Below are 19,334 nucleotides of genomic sequence, written 5' to 3' on the forward strand. Positions count from 1 at the left end.
GACACAATAACCCCCTCACTGAATACTTAGAAACAAACAAGAAACCACACTCCGATTTTAAATGCAGCAACATCACTGGTTTGACTCAACACACAACATGGGTTTAAAAGACTTTTGCCAAGGGATTTATATAAAGCCTCACTGAAACAGAATAATCTCCTCCACCCGTCCCACCTACCTCACAGCAGCAGCTTTCCCACGTTCAGCACTTCTTGTTCATGCTGACGATGGAAAACTACCTAAACCCAAACCCTGAAGGTGCTGCTTGAAAGACAAACACTTTGAAAGCGTAACCAGGACTTGGCAAATGGCTGTGCAGGACCAAGGTCAGAGTTTATCACTCCCCAAAGTCCTCATTTAAGCTGGCTTCAACACCGAGCAGCTCTTTTTGATGCCCATGAGGACCATTCCGAAGACTGAACAGCCTACCAGGGTTACACAGAGCCGGGAAAGACTCACGGATGGCAGCTGCCAAGAAAGGAAATCATTATTTTCTTCCATTACAGTGTATTTTCACTATGTCATAGATATAAACAGTACAAATGAGTGCAGGAGTTTCGCTGAAATGGTCCATAACATTCCCTATGGCTTCGTGCCTTCCCCAGTCCAAATCTTTACACCCACAGCATTTTTCATTTTAAACACTCAACCCACCCACAGCAGGAAAATATTTGTACCGTTCTTTTATTGAGATTATGTCAATCTGGAAGCAGATGGACAGACAACAAGAAGGGGAAATACACGCCAAGTGAATAGGAGCAAACATCCTATCAGTCATTTCCAATGTGATGTGCTGTACGCTGCTGGCAGTTGGCCTGGCCAAGGGGAAGGCACATCCAGTGCGCGCCCAGAGCATCCCTGCCGCATCTAAGCACTTGTCAACACCACGGCACTACCAGGATTGCAAGAATCCACCAAACCCAGCCTGTGCAATTCCAGGGATAGGTCCCAAATCTGGGTGCTGCAGCGGGATGGGCTGCTGGTGGGTGCTACAGTCGGATGCTTCTCTCAAGACTTTCTAATTGCTCTTCAAAAAACTTAATCTGCTCTTCAAGGTCCTTCTGCTCAATGAGCAAAGAGGTCTTGTCCTGAACAAAGCACCGGTAGTCCTGGAGCTGCTGGGCACTCAGGTACTTGGCAAGGATGCCAGAGACCACCCTCTCCCTGCGATCCAGGTTCTCCTTCAGGTCTTTTGCATCTTCCCGCTGTCTAGACAAGAGCTTGTGCCGTTCGTGGAGCGATTGCTGATGGAATGAAAGAACAAAGCAGCACACTATGAAAACTCATCATTCCTGGCAGACTCTACATCTTCATTTGGAAGCCACAGTCAATTTAGTTTAATTACTTCCTCTTGTGGGCTTTTGTGTTCCACATGAGCTTTTGCTCGATAGAATTACTCATTCTTGTGGCTTGTAAGGTAAAGACACCCAGTGAAGCCCATCAGGGCTCACTTCCTCCATGCTGCCCTCAGGAGTAAAAAATCAATACATTTAACATGCTGGGGATTTTAAAGTGTCCCGGATCCATCTTCATTCAATTAGAAGCTCTTTAAGACACATACCTTTGTATTTCGTGTGTGGCCACAGTACTCATGTCACATCAAAAAGACACCTTCTATTAAAACTTCTATTAAAAGGTACCCGTTGCAGATGGTAACTGTTCAAAGGCTTCTTTTTAACAAACCCACCAGAATCAAGCCTTGCCTGTTCTACAGGATTTAAACATGTTCACATGTCAGCTAACTCTCTTCCAGCTGTGATGATGCTCACAGGGAGAGCACCGCTGGGTGATGTCCAGTCCCAGGACAGTGTCCAGCACAGAGCAGTGCTCACCAGCAGCACCCTCAAGACAGAGTCAAAGGTCCAGACTGCTGGTTGTGCTGCCACTGGGGCAACGGCAGCGACTGGGAGGTGGTCGTGAAGACACTGGCACATAACCAAGTCTTTATGATGTTACTCAAATGCTTGGATATTTTAACACATTTACGATGAAGAGCATAAACGTAACACTAGAGAAGCGCCCACCACAAAGCCAAAGTCAGGGTGGAATACAGCTCAAAGTTATTCCTGTTAATGTGAGTGCCATTCTGGAGTGGGCAGATCCTGATCTCCATGCCACACTGCATGGCAGGACCCTTTTAGTGCTGTTCTGCATGACAACTACGATAAACCTCTTGGCAGCCCAGCTCCAGGAAATCCCAGTTTTTCCAACTCTGTGCTTTTTGAGTTTCCATATGAGAGAGAACAGCAGGAACTGTACGGATAACATGTCTAAAAGCAATGAGAGCAGCAGGACAGCATCATTCCTGGGATAAACTTGGCTCATCTTCTCTAGTAAAAAGGAGACTTTTCAGACTTGAAAGGATTTCCTGGTGACATGAGGCAATTCCTAATTTTCCAGCTAAACTGGCTAGTTGAGTTAAACTGCAGGGAATTTTATCTCAGGTTACCACCACATCTTCCTGCTCCCTACAAGCCCATTAAGTGAAGCAGAAATTCAAAGGCAGCAATTACCACATTGAAACAACAACCCCCTGCAGCCCCGGCTTGGAGCTACCCCCAGGGTTCAAAGGCCACCCCCAGCACAGACCATCTCCTTGTGTGGCACTAACGCTGTCAGGACAGCGGCTGGTGTCATGTATAATTCACTTTCATGTATAATTTAATCCCATAACAGCAGCTGGGATTCACGTGTAACTTACAACTCCTGTTTAGAGCTATAAGACAATGAGGCAGGATCAGCCCCACCTGGGAAGGAGCGACCCAAACAAATACCCCCCCTCGCTCACTCGTCACTCACCTTCTCCTCAGCATCCGTGTTGCCATCGATCCTCCTCATGGCATTCTGGACTCGGGCCAGGCGGCTGGACAGGCAGAGCAGGAGGCTCACCACCTTCTCCAGGTCGCCGATGAACATCAGGTAGCGCTCAAACTCATTGTGCCTGCAGACATCCTGCACCAGCGCCTCCAGCTCTGCGCCTCGCACGGCGCACGCCCGCGCTTCGGAGAGGACGAGCTCCCTTTCCCCGTACAGGGTCTGCAGCTTGGACTGGAGCCTGGCCACGAGTTCCAGCTGCAAAGGGAGAGAGGTAATCCTAGAAAGCTGTTATTGCCAAAGAGGATCCCGAGCATTTCGAGAGGGTGGATTTTCCTCCATCGTCTTCAGCAGATTTTTGACTTTTAAAATGATTCTAAGCTCGAGGAAAGGAGGAAAAAAAAAAGTATTTTTCTAAGCTGTACTTAATTGTCAAACTCTGAAAAGCAAATCACTGGTAATCATCTTAACTGGTGATATAATCCCTAGCTCAGAGAGCGTCCCATCAGTCACAAGTCAACTGCAATAAGGATTACAACATGGTTACACAGGGTTATGCTCCAAGACATGAGCATCAAGTCACAGCTCCATTACCCAAGCTTTACAAGGACTGGATTTCATTTATAATACACACACAAAGTCAGTTCCTGGGGTGATTCAAGCAAGCTGCAGTGCCTGGGTAGTGAAGCAAGAGGCTGTTGGATAGGGAAATATCAATATGGAAAAAGGCCCCGAGACCACAGCAAAGAACCCTATCAGCTACTTTGGAAGTCATCTGAAGCCACCGTGAGCAGGAGCAGCAATTAGACAGTGGGTGATGAGGAGTATCACCACGTGCACAGCAGGAGGTGTTTCAGGAAGGCAGATTGTCACTACCTGAGATGGAGCATGGCCAGGTTTCCACAACGGATAAAACCCAGCTCATTCTTTGAAGGTACAGATTGCCCTTCCAAGCTGCCATAGTGCTATCTCAGTCCATACATGCTTTATGAAGTAAGAACCGCCAGTTCTCTCAGAGAGAAAAATATTTCTTATTCAGGCTGCCAGTTGCAATGAATTTTGAAGGTTCTGAGGCCAGATTTGAGTGTTAAATTGAGATTCAGCTGCTGCTCAGGAGCTGGCCTTGCGAGGAAAGGTATAACCCACCCTACGTGCTTGTGCCAGGTACAACCCATCCCTGGTGACCTGCTCAGAAGTATGTGGGGGAGAGATCTGAATCTTGGATACCACCATTTATGATCAATATGCCAATTTGCCAGGACTCCATTTACTGGCAAAAATGGATTCAAAGGTATCTGTGAAACATTATTGTTGGGATAAAAGCCATGAATACAAATGCCTCCAGTGAAACACATGACATTAATAACAACTTATTTGTCATGGTGAATAAACAGGGTTCCTCTGATGGTCATGTACATACTTTCTTAGCCGTGATGTCATCCAGGTCATTTGTGCTGCCTCTGCTCCTGTTCAGGACTTGGCTTCCCTCAGAGGTAGGATCTTCACACTTCTGCTTGGCGCCGTGTTCAGGTTCAGGACATTCTGCTGGTGCATCCCTGCCATTGGAACAGAAAATGAACACCCATGGCAAGCACTTAGGAGTTTAACTCTCAAACGCTGTTTCATGGTTTAATCCATCCTGACTTCAGAATCAATCTTTCTAAGTTCTGAAAACATCTAAAGCAAAAGATTTGCTGTCTGGCTTTGTCACAGTCCCATGTAATAAGGTATCATTGAACCACATTTCTTGTCATACACCCATAGCCTCAGATGTTTCTTGATCCCTAAATCATTTGCTAATGAAGCCAAAATAAAGCAATATGCTCAGGTCACCTTACTAGCAGTACATGTGATATTCATACAGTAAATTAGCTTAAAATACTAGATCATTTGTCTACTCACTCATTCTCCTGCACGTGCTGTAAATCTCCCTTTTTCCTGTGTGATTTATCCAGCACGGAAATGTTAACAGGAAACAGACCCTCCATCAGGTCTAAAGCAGTTCTTCTATCAGGGTGAGGCATGAGAATATCCACCAGAGAGCTGTCTTTGGCAATGATCTCCATAGCAAGTTCTTCATATCGCTGGTCTTCAGGAGACTGCAGCCTCCTTTTTGCCTCTCCCTTGAGGTGAGCATCACTCTGGCTGTTGTACGTGGATGTCTCCTTTGCAATTAAACCTTTAGCTGTATTCCTGTCCCCATGGTGGGGCTGAGCTAACACTGTGTGGCAGCAAGTTACTTGCTCTGGAGAAGCTGCAGGCTGCTGCTCTGGACACTTTGCTAAAGCATTGCTGCTTAGAGACTCAGTTCTGCATTCCTCCTCTGCTTGAGCATCTCCCTTGCTTCTGCTCCTTGGTATGGGAATAGGGGCCTCAGGAGTCAGGGCCTTGGTGCCCTGACAACACGCACTTCCACTTATGTCATTGTCTTTACGTTCACAATTCTCACGTCCATCTTTCTCAGGATCATGGAATCTAGAAGAAGGAAGACACTTCCTTTTGAGACACTTCCTCTACCACAGATATTTTGCAGCCCGTTTAAGCAGCTACAGGGTAACTGCCATTATCCTTCCAGCTTCCTCTTGAATTCAGATTCCAGATCACCTATTCATTTTTCTTGCCAAAAATGCAAGCACCAGCCTACATTGTTTGAATCCCATTTTCTAATCATGGCCAACATATATGTTTTCTGAAATAAACCCACGGTAAAAAGCGCCAGCTCTGTCCCAAAGAGGAGAATCTAAATTACTGACTAATGAAACCAATTCTGGATTTCTTTTTTAATCTACTTAGTACGTACTACAGAGCTATGATCAGATGGGTTTTGATGTTACTGTTCTGTCCAGAACTTCAGTTACATCCATGCTGACCCGCTCGGCCTCTTGGCTAAACTGGGAAATTGATGATAAACCTCAAAATCTCACTGGAAATCCAACTGTTTTCCCAAGATAATCAAGCCTCCAGAAACCATCGGCATCTTGCTGAATGACTGAAACAGTGGAAATCCTATCACTACCCAAGCGTCAGCATCACTGCCTCGTTGAGACAGAGCTCGGATGTTTTTGTTTCCTGATGCTCGAAGCAGCAAGACAAACATGAAGAGTTAACACACACACACACACACACACACGTCAGCTGTGTGCAAACAGCACAGTATTTTTTCCCTTTGAACCCCCCCTCCAAGCCCCTGTCACACACGGCTGTGACCCACACGCTTCCCACTGTCACACATGGCTCTGACCCCACATTTCCCACTGTCACACACAGCTCTGATCCCACCTTTCCCACTGTCACACACGGCTCTGATCACACCTTTCCCACTGTCACACACGGCTCTGATCACACCTTTCCCACTGTCACACACAGCTCTGATCCACGTTTCCCACTGTCACACACGGCTCCGATCACACCTTTCCCACTGTCACACACGGCTCCGATCACACCTTTCCCACTGTCACACACGGCTCTGACCCCACGTTTCCCACTGTCACACACGGCTCTGATCCCACCTTTCCCACTGTCACACACAGCTCTGATCCCACCTTTCCCACTTCCCACGGCTCTGTTTCCCACTGTCACACACGGCTCTGATCCCACCTTTCCCACTGTCACACACGGCTGTGACCCCACGTTTCCCACTGTCACACCCGGCTCTGACCCCACGTTTCCCAGCCTGGCACACCGTGCTGTTGCAGATGCTGTGCCTGCCAGAGCTCGGATGAGGGAGCTGCGATCTCAGGCATGTGCAGGCGAGCGGCTGCCGCACGGAGCCGCAGCTCAGGTACTCGCTGCCTGCTCCACCTCGCTCCGCACAGCGGAAATGATTCCAAAGACTGTCCCCCAGTGAAACAAGCAGCGCAGCAGACGAGTATTCCCCTTTGGACCACGCAGGGTCCCAAGACGGCCGCAGACAACCACAGCTGCTGCTGCAGTTCCTGTGTCTTGGACATGGGCGCTACCCAGGCAGAGTCTTCACAGCCTTACCTGGGGGTGCCAAGAGAGCTCTGGCAGCGCCGAGAAGCTGTCACTTGTCCATGAGTGTCCTGGAAGCAAAAACAGCACACTGGGACCACGAGCATCTTCACACTGGGCAGCTGTTCCAGTTCACCCCCATGTCTGTCATCCCCAGGACAAAAGCCGACACTGGATCTCTGAGTAGGTTCACCAAGGTTTCGTGCTTGTTGGTATGGGGCTTTTGGGGGTTTTGTTGTGTCTATCTGGTTTTATTAATGAAATTCCTATTATGCTCTCCCCATGTAGCATCCTCCTTTTCTACCTAGAAAACCGAAGAACATCTGACAACTAAATACATGCTCTACTCCCATAACAATTCAGAAAGCAGGTAAGCACTGGGGTTAGTCAGCCTCTTCAGCTGGCTAATTTGAGTAGTACATTAGATCATTTCCTGACCCTTTATCTTCTTTACTCTCCTTGACAACAACACCGACAGCTACTGTCCTTCAAATTCAGGAGCTAAAACGGTTGGTCATTAATAAAAATCTCTATAAAAGCCATTCCTGGCACACTGTTCTAATGAAGTTGCTGTGGTCACAACAGTGACAGCCGAAACACAGCCAGCATCACCCTGCACACAGCACGTATGTGCGTCGAGTGCCAGACCCCATGCACACCTTGTCCCCTTCAAGGGACACGCGGTGCATGTCCCCTGCCCTCACCTCTGCACTTGTTCACGATGCTTTTCATGCGAGTAGTCCCACAGTTCCCTAAACCAGGTGGACGGTCCTAAGTTATGCCCAAACAATAATGCCCCTGTTAACATCTGTCTCACCTGTGTGGAAGGAGGAGTGGATTTTGGCCTCTCCTGAGCTCTCCCAGCTGGATCACCCTCCTGCAGGAGGCTCTCGGTCAATGCACATTTGCTGGGGTAATCCCTGCCTGCTTCACTGGGCGATGGGCTGAGCTTTGAGGTCTCTGTACCAGCAGAGCTGGGGCTGTACCTGCTGCTCGTACTCAGCGGGGGGACAGAAGCCAAATGAGGAACGACATGCGGTGATTTCTCTTCAGAGAGAACTTGGCAGAAAACCTCATCATCTTGCATTTTCCTGCTCCCGCTGGCATTGGAAGCCTTGCTAGGAGGCCATTTGGGATGCGACAGCCTCTTCTGCAGGGGTGGCTTATGCAGTGGGAGGTGCTGTGCACTACCTGGTGTCTGGTTAATCTTCCGTTCCATGTACTGGATAAGTGCAGTGTGCTGGATCTGCTTCAGCTCTGTCCTGGAGATACTTGAACTGGAAAGTGCCCTCCCTCTGCTCTCCAGAGTCTTCCTCCCTGCTGCTCCTGTACCTTGCTCAGCGATTTCATCCCTGACTTGACTCCACAACACTTCCTTATCTGCTAGCTGATCGAGTTTCTCAGGTTCAGAATAACACAGGTTCTTCTGCTCTTTGGTGACCCTTTTCCTTCCCCCCATTCGACCTGTTTGTGGCTTCTTAATTTCTTCATCTCTACTGAAACATTCCAAGGATTCTACATGAGAAGGGGAACAAGGAACAGCTTTGGCATCCTCACTTGAACCGGATAACGGGAAGGACCTGAGGTGTTCAATCGATGGCCTTTTAGAGGGTTTATGCCTCAGTCTAACTGGCAAGCTCATCTGCAAGTCTTTCCTTTTAAAGGAGGTTTCTCTCAGAACTTTCTTCTGAGCCACTTTAAGTTTCTCTCTGTAGTCATTCTTGAAACTCTCATCCATGAGAATGAGATCTTCAGTCTCAAGCAGGTCATCCCGGCACTGACGGTGGTGGTTGGTCCTTTGACTGCTTTCCCTCTGTAGCTCTAGACACCGTGCTGAGGAGCTGCTTGCTGGGGATTCCTTCAGTGAGGTCCTCAAGTCCTCTTTACACTGGGTGAGCTTGTTGTGGCTCAGGATATCGGTGGGTTTCCCCCCAGACAGATAGTAAAGCATGGGAGTTGTGTGCCTGGTTATTTGTTCCCCAGCAAGAGCATCCCGAGGCTGTCTCAGGAGCTGCTTTTGAAATCCAGGCTGGCATTTCTGAACAGGAGGCTCCTCTCGGTCCAGGTCAGGACTGCTGCTATTGACCCCTTTTTCTTTCTTGGCATCATGTGAAAGATGAGATGTGGGCTCTTCCTTTGGTCTGATCAAAGACATTTGGCCATTATTACCATGGCAGTGCCCATCTCCCTGATCCCACTCCTCACAGCGCAGAGGCTGCGCTTCAGCAGGACCATAACCACAGGACAGTGCTGACCTCTGCATTTTGGCTGGCTCATTCAGTAGCTCTCTGATATCACTTCCAAGTGTTCCTTCAGAGGCACAGCACTGATTTTTGCCTGTACAGCCATTCAGCTTCCTGGAAGCATCCTCCACATATTTTAAGTCACAACTGTCCTCAAACCCACCTTGATCCACATCTGAACGCAGCTTGGCATGGAGCGGGCACTGAGGGCAGGGTAAGCATCCTCTTCCTTGGCTGGGCTCTGTCACAGCTCTGAGAGCCGGCTGACGTACACTGCAGGGACACTGTTTGTCTTCTTGTGTATCATTAACAGTGTTAGGGTGGGTATGCGCTGGGTGACAGGACTTGGAACTCTTCTCTTCAGGATCGTCATAAGCATGAACTGAATTGTAAGCAGAAAGTATTTTGGGGATATTGGCCACAGAGTCAGTCTTTAAATATTCCTGAAAAATGACTGAAGAAGGTCTGCTGAAGATGTGTGGATTGCTTCTCCTCACAGGCTGTTGGGGTGGGCTCCACTCTCCATTTTCCTCCATCTTTAACCCCTGAATTTTTGATATATATAGCTCATTTGCAGAATCAGAGGAAAGGCCCTTGTTTTCCAGAGTCCTTTCCCTAACAGCCACTATATCTTGCTCTGTAACTTCATCCCTGTGCTGACCCCATGGTACGTCCCTATCCACCAGCTGACTGTCCTGCACGCAAGGAGCTGGCTGCACACTCCAGTCACCATGACTTCCAGAGCTGTGCCTTCCCCTTGAGTTTTCCAGGTGTCTGGTGACTTTATAGCTGTCGAGTCGCATGGGAGGAGAAGGTGGAGGTGCTGCTGGAGGAGGAGGTCCCTGATGTGAAGTCCCTCGGGTAGGAGCGCTTCCGGAGCGCTCGGTGAGACCGGTGCTGTGAGAGTTACGGCTGCTCGGGTCTGGTGCTCTGCAGAGATGCAGGCACCCGTGCTCAGAGTTTGCTGCACTGAGATTATAAATACCTCTTACATATTCTGAGTCCATGTAAGGTGCCTGCTCTGGAGGCCAACAGCAGTTTTGACCATAGCACGATGGGGTGGGATACTCTGGAGCATTTGATCCCCCTGAGAAAGAGCTGTAAGCAGAGTCCACTCTTCCAGGGAGCTGCAGGAGATGCTCTGCACTGCTGACCGACTTCACTGGTGAAAGGCCATGGCTGCTTTCATGAGAGGACAGAGGCTCTACCAGCTCTCCAATTCTGCCACGCTGCCTCTGAGTCCATCTTTCGATCCCATTCCCAGATGAAGTCATGTTGTAGCATTTCCAGAAGTCAAAGCCTGGTTAAATATCCACAACAGTTGTCAGAAAAGCACATTTTCCTCTGTATTCACACTCCAACAATACCTAGAGGATCCTAAAAAGAAAGAGAAACACGTGAAAACCTGAGTGGGAGGATTCTCATTGCACCTGGGGACATCAGAGAGCAGCACACACACGTGCTCCAGATGAGAGCCTGGAAATAGCATTTGGAGTAGCAGTTAAATTTCTGCCTTCAGTAATTATTAGGATCTTGGAATGATCATTTCTTCTATCACTAATGGAGCAACCAAGCCTTTAATGACAAGAGTTCTCCAGACCTTTATTAAGTCTAAAAGACTATACATACAATTGGAAGATGCCCTCTCATTACGATTGCCAAACATCAAGGGAGAGAATCAAAACACAGCTGGAACTGGATGAGCTTTAAGGTCCCTCCCAACCCAAACAAGGCTGTGATTCTGTGATCAAAAGAAAGCAAAGCCTTGAAACCCTTCAGTGACAAACCTGGTAACACGCTCCTGAGGAGACGGAACTGCATTCAAATCCAACAGGATAGCACGTGCCTGATTCCCCCAAAAAGGTTGATCTCACCAGACCTGAACCCATCATTCCCAACCCGAACCTCTGCAGCGGGGCCTCGAAGCTGGCAGAAAGAGAGGTTTGAGGGGTGATGGTGCTGTTTAATCAGAAAGCTCACATTCCTGCCTTGTTTCAAAGACAGTCCTGGTATGATTCCTGTTGAGCCAAAGGAAGAGATGGACAGGAGCCAAAGCGCACAAGTTAATCTATAAAGGGAAGTTGGCCTGGTGGGACCCAGCAAATAAATTAACTGATTTCTGGGAAAGGAAAACAGAAGGCATTTCTGCTGGGCTTTTTTGGACATTTCAGTGAGAATCTGACTCAAGGACACCTGCAGAAGCTCTTTAGAGATGATCTAAAAGGCAGCTGTGAAATTTCGCTGTCTATCCCTGAATAACAGGGTGGCAGAGGGACCGTGAAGCATCACCGGCCAATGACGACATCCCACATCCTCCTCATCAGGGTCTTTAGTGAAGAGTTTAAAGCAATAAAAACCTTGGTGAAGGTGAAAGGGAAACCTTGGGTTTTCTGAAGCTACAGAGACAGAAAAGCAGCAGAGAGAATGACTGCAGTGACACTAAATGCAGAATCAGGCTGTACCACAGTGGCTATCACACCGCTGTTACGTTACCTCAGTGAACAGCCTGGACCACCACAGCGAGTGGGAGCATCGTGTACTTGAGGGTGCTGGGAGCGCACAGGATCAAACCCCATGGGAGCCACGCTCCCCAGGAGGCAGATCCCTCCATCATTCTTATCTCCACTTTCTAAATCTGAATTTTCTCGCAGTGGAACCACTCCAGGCAGCCCTATTGCTCTGTTGCTATTAATAGACTGAGCCAAGTCTTCGTCTGGGATACGCTGGCACAGTTCCACTGAGTTACTGGAGATTTACAATGAGAATTTGGCTCTAACTTTTCACAGCTACGTATAGAACCTACATAACAGTTGTGGTTTGGTTTATGTGTGCCAATGAAAGCACTCTCTTGGTTTCCTACACCCCTGCTTCCCAACATCTCTTCCTTCTTTATGCCAAGCTATCTCCTTGTGATGCACAGGGAGGTCAGCAACTGCGCAGCTGTCCTCCAGAAGCAAATAAATGGTACTGAAGCACATCTTAGGGGAAACCTGATAGATTTCTTTGGGAGAAGATGCTTCCTAACCTCTGGCAGCAGGACTGTTGATCTCCATGTGTTTAAAGAGCTACGTGAGAACTTGGTCCTGTAAGAGGAAAACATTAATGTTCTGACCTGCTGAAGCCTCCAGCCCCTCACAGAGTGCTGTTACAAGAGCCGGCACCACCGCAGCCTCCCCGCTCCAGGGAAAGGTGGTTTGTATTGCACAACCCTGAATTCCTCGCAACCAACGCAGTGGGTCAAAGCCTCGAGTCTCTGGCAGATTAACTCTGCACAGAGAGAACTCGGTGCCTCCACGCTGCAGTTACAAGTTCCCTGTTTCTAAGGCCAAGCTTCCCTTACCAACACTGCCTATTTCTAGTCTATTTCTGTACAACTGCCACTTTTAAACAAGTGGGTCCATGGAACTAAAGGGGAAGCCCACAGCTATCCATGCGCATCACACTACAGCGTGCAACCGTTCCCCAAGCCATGAGCGTGGCCGGCATGGGAAGCGCAAAGCAAGCACCGTGACCAGCCTCCCCATTAGGTCCTGTACATGCTTGCGAGTGACCCGTCTGTTATCAGCGAGCAAACACCTGATGTAAATATTAGCCAGAATTCCTCGGATTCCAATCAGTTGCACAGCCCACAGTGCCCGACCCGCCTGCTTCACAGCCCCGCAGATGTAACTGCTACCAAAGCATCACCTCCGAGAGCCAGGCGAGCCTCGGGAAGCCTCGAGAGCCTGAAATCCTGGGAAAGCAAGTGCAGAGCCTATGGAATGGCATCACCTGCAGCGGGTCATCTGCTGACCATCAAGCTGTGCACACGCACAATGTAGAATTGTAGAATGGTTTGGGATGGAAAGGACCTTAAGATCATCCAGTTCCAACCCCTGCCATGGGCAGGGACACCTCACACTAAACCATCTCACCCAAGGCTCTGTCCAACCTGGCCTTGAACACTGCCAGGGATGGAGCATTCACAACCTCCCTGGGCAACCCATTCCAGTGCCTCAGCACCCTCACAGGAAAGAATTTCCTCCTTATATCCAATCTAAACTTCCCCTGTTTCAGTTTGAACCCGTTACCCCTTGTCCTGTCACTGCAGTCCCTAATGAAGAGTCCCTCCCCAGCATCCTTCTAGCCCCCTTCAGACACTGGAAGCTGCTATGAGGCCTCCACGCAGCCTTCTCTTCTCCAGGCTGAACAGCCCCAACTTTCTCAGCCTGTCTTCATACAGGAGGTGCTCCAGCCCCTGATCGTCCATATGGATGCATTCTCAGTGACTCCGAGACGTGAGATGTCTGGAAATAAGAGCTGCTCTTTTGACCAGACTATGAAATATCCAGAAATTCCAGACAAATGTCTGAAGTCTTTAAATTCCATCACTTTCACATGACTGAAATGCGAGGATACCACATGCAGGAAAGCGTGGCTGCTGGTCATCCTTATGCCCAGGGACTGAAAGCCTGTTTCTCTCTTTTTCCCTTTATTATTATTTTTTCTAGCCTATAATCAACCATTTTACCTCCTAGGGCTTCCAGCTTCAGGTTTCAAAGAGGCAGGCAAACATATCGGATGACATCCCCTTTAGATGACTGGAAAACACATTCTGCTGCTCTGCATTTTCCTCGCAAAGACTTCAGAGGACTCCAACCCCCAGATTTCCCATCTACTTCCAGCACTATCATGCAGTAGCCAACATCTAAACGCAAGGACAAGCTTTCAAGTTCGGCTTATACAGGCCCAGTAGGAAGCTTACCCTGCTACTGGGAGCCAGGGAAAGTTGCAGTATCAGACATCCTCAAAACAGAGCCTAAATGGGATTTAGATGAGGGTTAAGCCGTGCGTGCACCAAAGTAAATCTCAGCACAGTTTGAGGAATGTAAACTGTTCCAGTAAAAGCCACAGATACAGACGTGAGGGTCTCTGGAGCAATGCAAGTGTCTTGAGTAATTTAAAGGAGGATGAAAATAACCATAATGCATCTCAATATCCCCTTTTCCTAGTGGGGAAGGTGGCATGGGGACACGAATCTTCCCCAACTTCCTTACCCAGCTATGCCTTGTTGTCCACAGAAGGAGGAGATTCCTAGTGAGTGCAGGAGCTTTGCTTGAGCCACAGTGCCAGTACGGGTCCACCTCCACCTTCCCCAGAGTCACTTCCCACCCAGTGATGACGTCTCACTGCTGGACTTGACCACTGGCATTTCAGTAACACGCAAGCTTGGCCAATGTAAAGCTCTGGCCCAAATAAAATGGTTTTGGACCAGAGATCCATGGTCCCATCTCTGGCCAAGGGTTTAATGAGGAAGATGAGGCTTGGCAATTCGTCACAGCCCTGCGAGAGGCCTTTTCTGAGCACCAGCAGAGTCTGACCTTTTAATGAGAGCAGTCACCCTCCACATACTTCCCATTGTCCTTGAATTCCCTGACTTCCCTTATTCAGCCTCAGAAATTGCTCTTGGCTTCTGTCGTCATCACTGCCTCATCTGCTGAGCACCAAGCACTTGGTGTGGTTTCTATCTCTGAAGGCACGTCTCAAACACACACTCTGCCCCAAATCACAGCTTCCGCCCAAGCGCACACGTTCCTCTCCAATCATTTCCATTTCATCCCCTCTTACTTCAGCACAATTTCTCTCCCTTTTTAGAGCCTAATCAAGTTCCTTTAATGCTGTAAATTTACCATTCACATTGCTGCAAGAACAGACCCAGAAATAGTCAAGACTATTAAAGAATTACAGGCTTCAAAAGGCAAAACTCCAGAAAGAGAAAGCCTGATGACACTGCTGCTTTTAGAATCAGTACACATTATCCTGTATCCTAGAGAGCTCCCATGCCTAAAAGCTGCTTTCGACCCCAGGTTAAACATTTCAAATGTGGTTTTAATATTTTCCAGGCTATATCCTGCTCCTTCATCTGTTTTCCTGCTGACTTTACAGACGGGATGGGAGCAGATGGACTTTGGCAGCAGATGCTCTGAATGAAACCCAAGAGCCCTTGCTGGGGAGAAAGGATCAACAGAAGACACGACACTTCCACACTTTGTTTTCCAACATTACGCTTTCCCTCCTGTCACCTCCACTAGCTCATGTCTGGGTCAGCATGAGCTCTAGCACCGTCTCTAATGGTCCCATCTCCTCTGTGGCCCTGGGAGGACTGGTGTGATCCTCCAGCTGCTCTGGGACATGGCCACTGTCCACATGAATGGAACACTTACACAGAGATGAAGGAGCAGTTACTTCGGCTATGGACCAGCAGAATCACCTTCCCACCAGATACACAGCAAGTGTGATACAAGCAACACTGAGTAATCAGAATGTGCACTCTTTTCTTGCATAAAGCAAATATCCAGATAGGCATCATAGCAACCACTGAATTACAGAGACAATATAGACCAGATACAGCCATCTAAAATACACACATACACACTCTGAAATGATGCTTGGATTAGTTACCTCTAAACACCTGAAGGCATATCCATGGTAAGAAGAGCTGGAGCAAGTTTTCTACCTCCAGTTTTCTTTTTAGAAGACAAAAGCTGATGCTTTGGTTCCACATTCCAGCCACGTCTGCAGAACAGATCTTCCAAACACCAGAACCTGAAGTGTTTTCAGTGCAACCCACATAGATTCAGAGGTGGCTTTTCCGGTCTCTCACCTGCTCCATCACATCACAGGGATGTGTCCAAGCAGCTCCACGCACAGCGCCAGCATCAAGCTGCACCAGTGACTTCCACATACACCCCTCTGCCTCGCTGCTGGGAACTGCCTCGTGCCGTGCCCAGCGCCGCAGCGCACAGGGAGGGAAGCAAACCCCGGGCTCAGCCGTTTCGCTGGTGCACCAGTCAATTATTAACAACGGTGCTTTTTGTGCCCAGGCTGTTGGCAGCGGGCAGGACTCCCATTTGGCACAACAGGGAAACTCCACAAAGATGCTGCTGAGGTGCCCAACGCGCTCCCTGCTGTGCATCCCACCAGGACAGCACGGCCACAACAGCATCCTTCCCTCTGCCGCACCTCGGCCTTCGCTGTCCCCAGCTCTGGCTCTGACGCAGCCAAGAAGCACTGCTGCTAATTAAATCCAACTAAAAGTGGATTAACTCCAACAAAGTAGCTGGGCTTGGGTCTCTTACAAAACGAAGTTCTACTTTCAGACAGGGAGAGCAAAAGCAGCGTACCATAAAAGTCAGCACAGTCCAAGGAGACACTGGAGCTGGGCTTTATGTGCTGCAGGCTGCACGGTGGGCTTTATCAAGTGTTCTGCTCGTAAGACAGCACAGAAGGCACAGAGATTGAGGCTTTCACCTCTCCTGTGCCGCTCTAAATCAGCTCAAACACCCACAATAAATTCTGTCCTGCCTCCAACTCTATGCAACAGAGCCTGATAGCAAGGCCCTCGTGTGGGGGGATGAATTCCCACAGGCTTCCAGCTGGGATTAAAAAAGTAAGCCGATTTTATGCCACTATATTCCCCCCCTCAATCTAAGCTCCCAACTGGATAACGCCATGCAGGCAACAGCTCCTGCTCTGTTCTCATGCATCATCTCTCAAGGGGACTCTGCCCACATTTCCTGCAGAAGTAACCTGCTCACTCGTGGCACGTGCAGTTTGTACATGGTGGGATGCTGGGGCATGGATTCAGCTTCTGCTTCTTGCCTGGCTTCACCACAGTCCCCAGCCAGGCACTACTGAAGCCATCAGAGTTCCAAATCCATCCCTGGTTTACTGCACTGAAGGAGGAGAGGATAGGGATAATTCTGTTGGAAAAGCTCAACTCCACACACCCTGTGTGTGGGGGGAACACGGGAGGCTCTGGAATACAGTTCACTGACTCATTCAGCCCATGTTTGAGGTTCTGCAAGCAAACACCCAGGCTCCTCCTCACTATCCTGTCCCAAACAGGCCATCCCTAAGCCTAACTTACTTTCCAGTACATGATGTGACCAGTAACCCCCGGAGGATGGAGAAGGGCTCCTGGGAAGTTACTCAGTAACTAGCTCGGTGTTTAGTCACCCCATTAAATACTGCTTTCACCAAGCAGCAGCTTGGTATCTGATGGAGCCCTGCTCTGCAGCAGGAGGCAGAGGGACCGTTCCCAGAGGCCCAAGAAACGAGAAGTAAAACACCTCACAGTGCGTGATGGATACCAGCTTGGGAGGAAGAACACAGGGCTGAGCAGCTCCTCCTGCCAGGCCATGAGCAAGGCTCCCACATGGGGACGGAGCCGGTGACACAACGCTGGTTGTGCCCTCTCTGTGCCAGAGCTCCGTGCATTCATTCCCTGGGAGGGTGCTGAGGCGCTGGCACAGGGTGCCCAGAGAAGCTGTGGCTGCCCCATCCCTGGCAGTGCTCAAGGCCAGGTTGGACACAGGGGCTTGGAGCAAGCTGCTCTAGTGGAAGGGGTCCCTGCCCGTGGCAGGGGTTGGGGCTGGAGGAGCTTTGAGGTCCCTTCCAACCCAAACCAGGCTGGGGTTCTATGGTTGTATACATTCTATGAATGCTACTCCTAAACTACAAACCAGTTGCCTTGTAAAGAAGTTACCACATAGTACACGTGCTCTGCAGCTCTAATGATCTGTACCTCACCATGGTGAATCGGTCCAAGGCTGCATCCAGCAGCACTGCCATGGGGGAGGACCACAGCCACATTCACCGGGGAGACCACAAGCCTGCGAGACACTGGCAGAGCCAACAGGGAGCCAGGGTAGAGCTCCCTGGGGGTCCTGACCACCACAGGAGATGCACGTTATACAGACATCAACAACTAAACCTTCCCTTTGCATGAAGCGCTGTGGATTTGGGCTGAGTAACTGCCCTTTGCTCCATCCCCAGAGTCAAGCTCACAACCGTCACCCCTGGGAGATGGGGTAACCACAGCCCTGTCCCAGCTGAACCACAGTAATATGCTTGAGGACTAGTAAGGACTGAATGAGATGTGATGGAGAGATCCCAAAGGAGAGAACTTACAGCTGCCCGTGGCAATTCAAACCACCACAATACACTGGAGTCAGAGAACGTGACTGCACCAAGGCAGAACCTTACTCTCGTATCAGGTACGAGTGCAGCACCGCTAGGAAATAACCAGGGTATCCTCAGGAGATGGCCAAGTCCTGGCAAAGCTGCTTAGGTTTGGTAGCTATAAACTCACGTGGTAACAACAATAAACAGGGCCAAGAGGGAAAACAGTCAAAGGGCTTTGTTAAAACAACAGAGCCGAGGCTCATTTCATTTGTCCCTGGGTTCCTAAATGGTTGAGTGCATTTACATCATGTTGGCAAGCTCTTCACAACCAGAAATATTGCTATACACGGTAGACCCCCTAACTGAGAGCTAAGGCTTCCAGGGAAGCCTTGAACCTCTACAGCCAGTGCTTTCAGAGATGTATAAAATCTCATGATAAAGATGCCAGGAGTTACCATCAATACCCCTGTTGTTTCTGAATGCTGCAAGGGGTTAGGGAATGAAATCCCAAAGGGGAAGCAACACAAACAGCAAATGTTGGCCATAAAACCCTCCAATCGCCCAGTGGGCTGTCACCTTTTGATGTTACTGCCGTGCCTTGGCATCGGCTGGGATACAGATGGCTGCTGGGGGTTACTGGCTTTCAAAACTAGGTCAATGGTAGCACAGATATGAAGCAAACACCCTGGGTTTTACCCACCCAAACCAAGTAACAGCAGCCTAACAGACAAAATAACATCTCTGAGACCTCTCATCAACCCCAGGCTTACAGGTGTGGCCGACCTACCCAGTAACCAAACCAGCTAGCAGGGCAGAGCACTGACACAGACACACGTTCACTGCTTTTTCACTAGGATCCAGTGATTCCTACAGCAGGAAATCCTTCTGCACGATATTACAGCAAACTTGATGGGTTTTATCAGTTCATACTAGTTGTTTGGTAGTAATTCCTAGAAGAAAGGCAACACAAAGCCACTGCTATTGTTCCAAGTCATACCTAGGTACCAGGTGTCAAAGACAGGTTCCCGTGTTCCTTCAGTCCCTGCTTGGTACAAAACGTTCTGCACCCAAAGGCACTTAACACCCGTTTCCCCTGCTCATGCTCCTCTGGAGGAGGATTTCCCATTCACAGCCATGTCAGAAGCTGCAAGGAGCAGGGTTGTCTCCGCAGCGTGGAGCAGTGGCAAGTGCTGTGTGCTGGGGAGAGCTCAGCTGCCAAGAACTCCCTTAGACTGGTGCCACTGCCAGGCAGCACGGCCGTGCTGTCAGTCCTGAGAGGCTTCACTGCCAGCTTTGATTGAGTGAGGTTACAGGATTTGTCCCTGGCAAGATATATAATGGTCTTTATATATAGGTGAG

The 19,334-nt window shown here is 49.1% G+C and overlaps 1 protein-coding gene across 1 annotated transcript; it reads right to left on the reverse strand.

Annotated features, from left to right (window-relative positions):
* Positions 1-666: 666 nt before the first annotated feature.
* On the reverse strand, positions 667-15,827 carry SHROOM1 (shroom family member 1). Its single transcript, XM_062637953.1, has 7 exons — positions 15,471-15,827; positions 7,604-10,406; positions 6,799-6,857; positions 4,717-5,289; positions 4,235-4,418; positions 2,800-3,072; positions 667-1,244 (listed from the first exon to the last, which is right to left on the reverse strand). The coding sequence occupies exons 2-7, from the start codon at positions 10,301-10,303 to the stop codon at positions 990-992; spliced, it is 4,044 nt and encodes a 1,347-aa protein (XP_062493937.1). The 5' UTR covers positions 10,304-10,406; positions 15,471-15,827; the 3' UTR covers positions 667-989.
* Positions 15,828-19,334: the final 3,507 nt, after the last annotated feature.

The sequence above is a fragment of the Pezoporus occidentalis genome, unplaced genomic scaffold (assembly GCF_034315485.1).
Source record: "Pezoporus occidentalis ecotype Australia unplaced genomic scaffold, CSIRO_AGI_Poc_V1 ctg55, whole genome shotgun sequence".
Taxonomy (NCBI): Eukaryota; Metazoa; Chordata; class Aves; order Psittaciformes; family Psittacidae; genus Pezoporus; species Pezoporus occidentalis.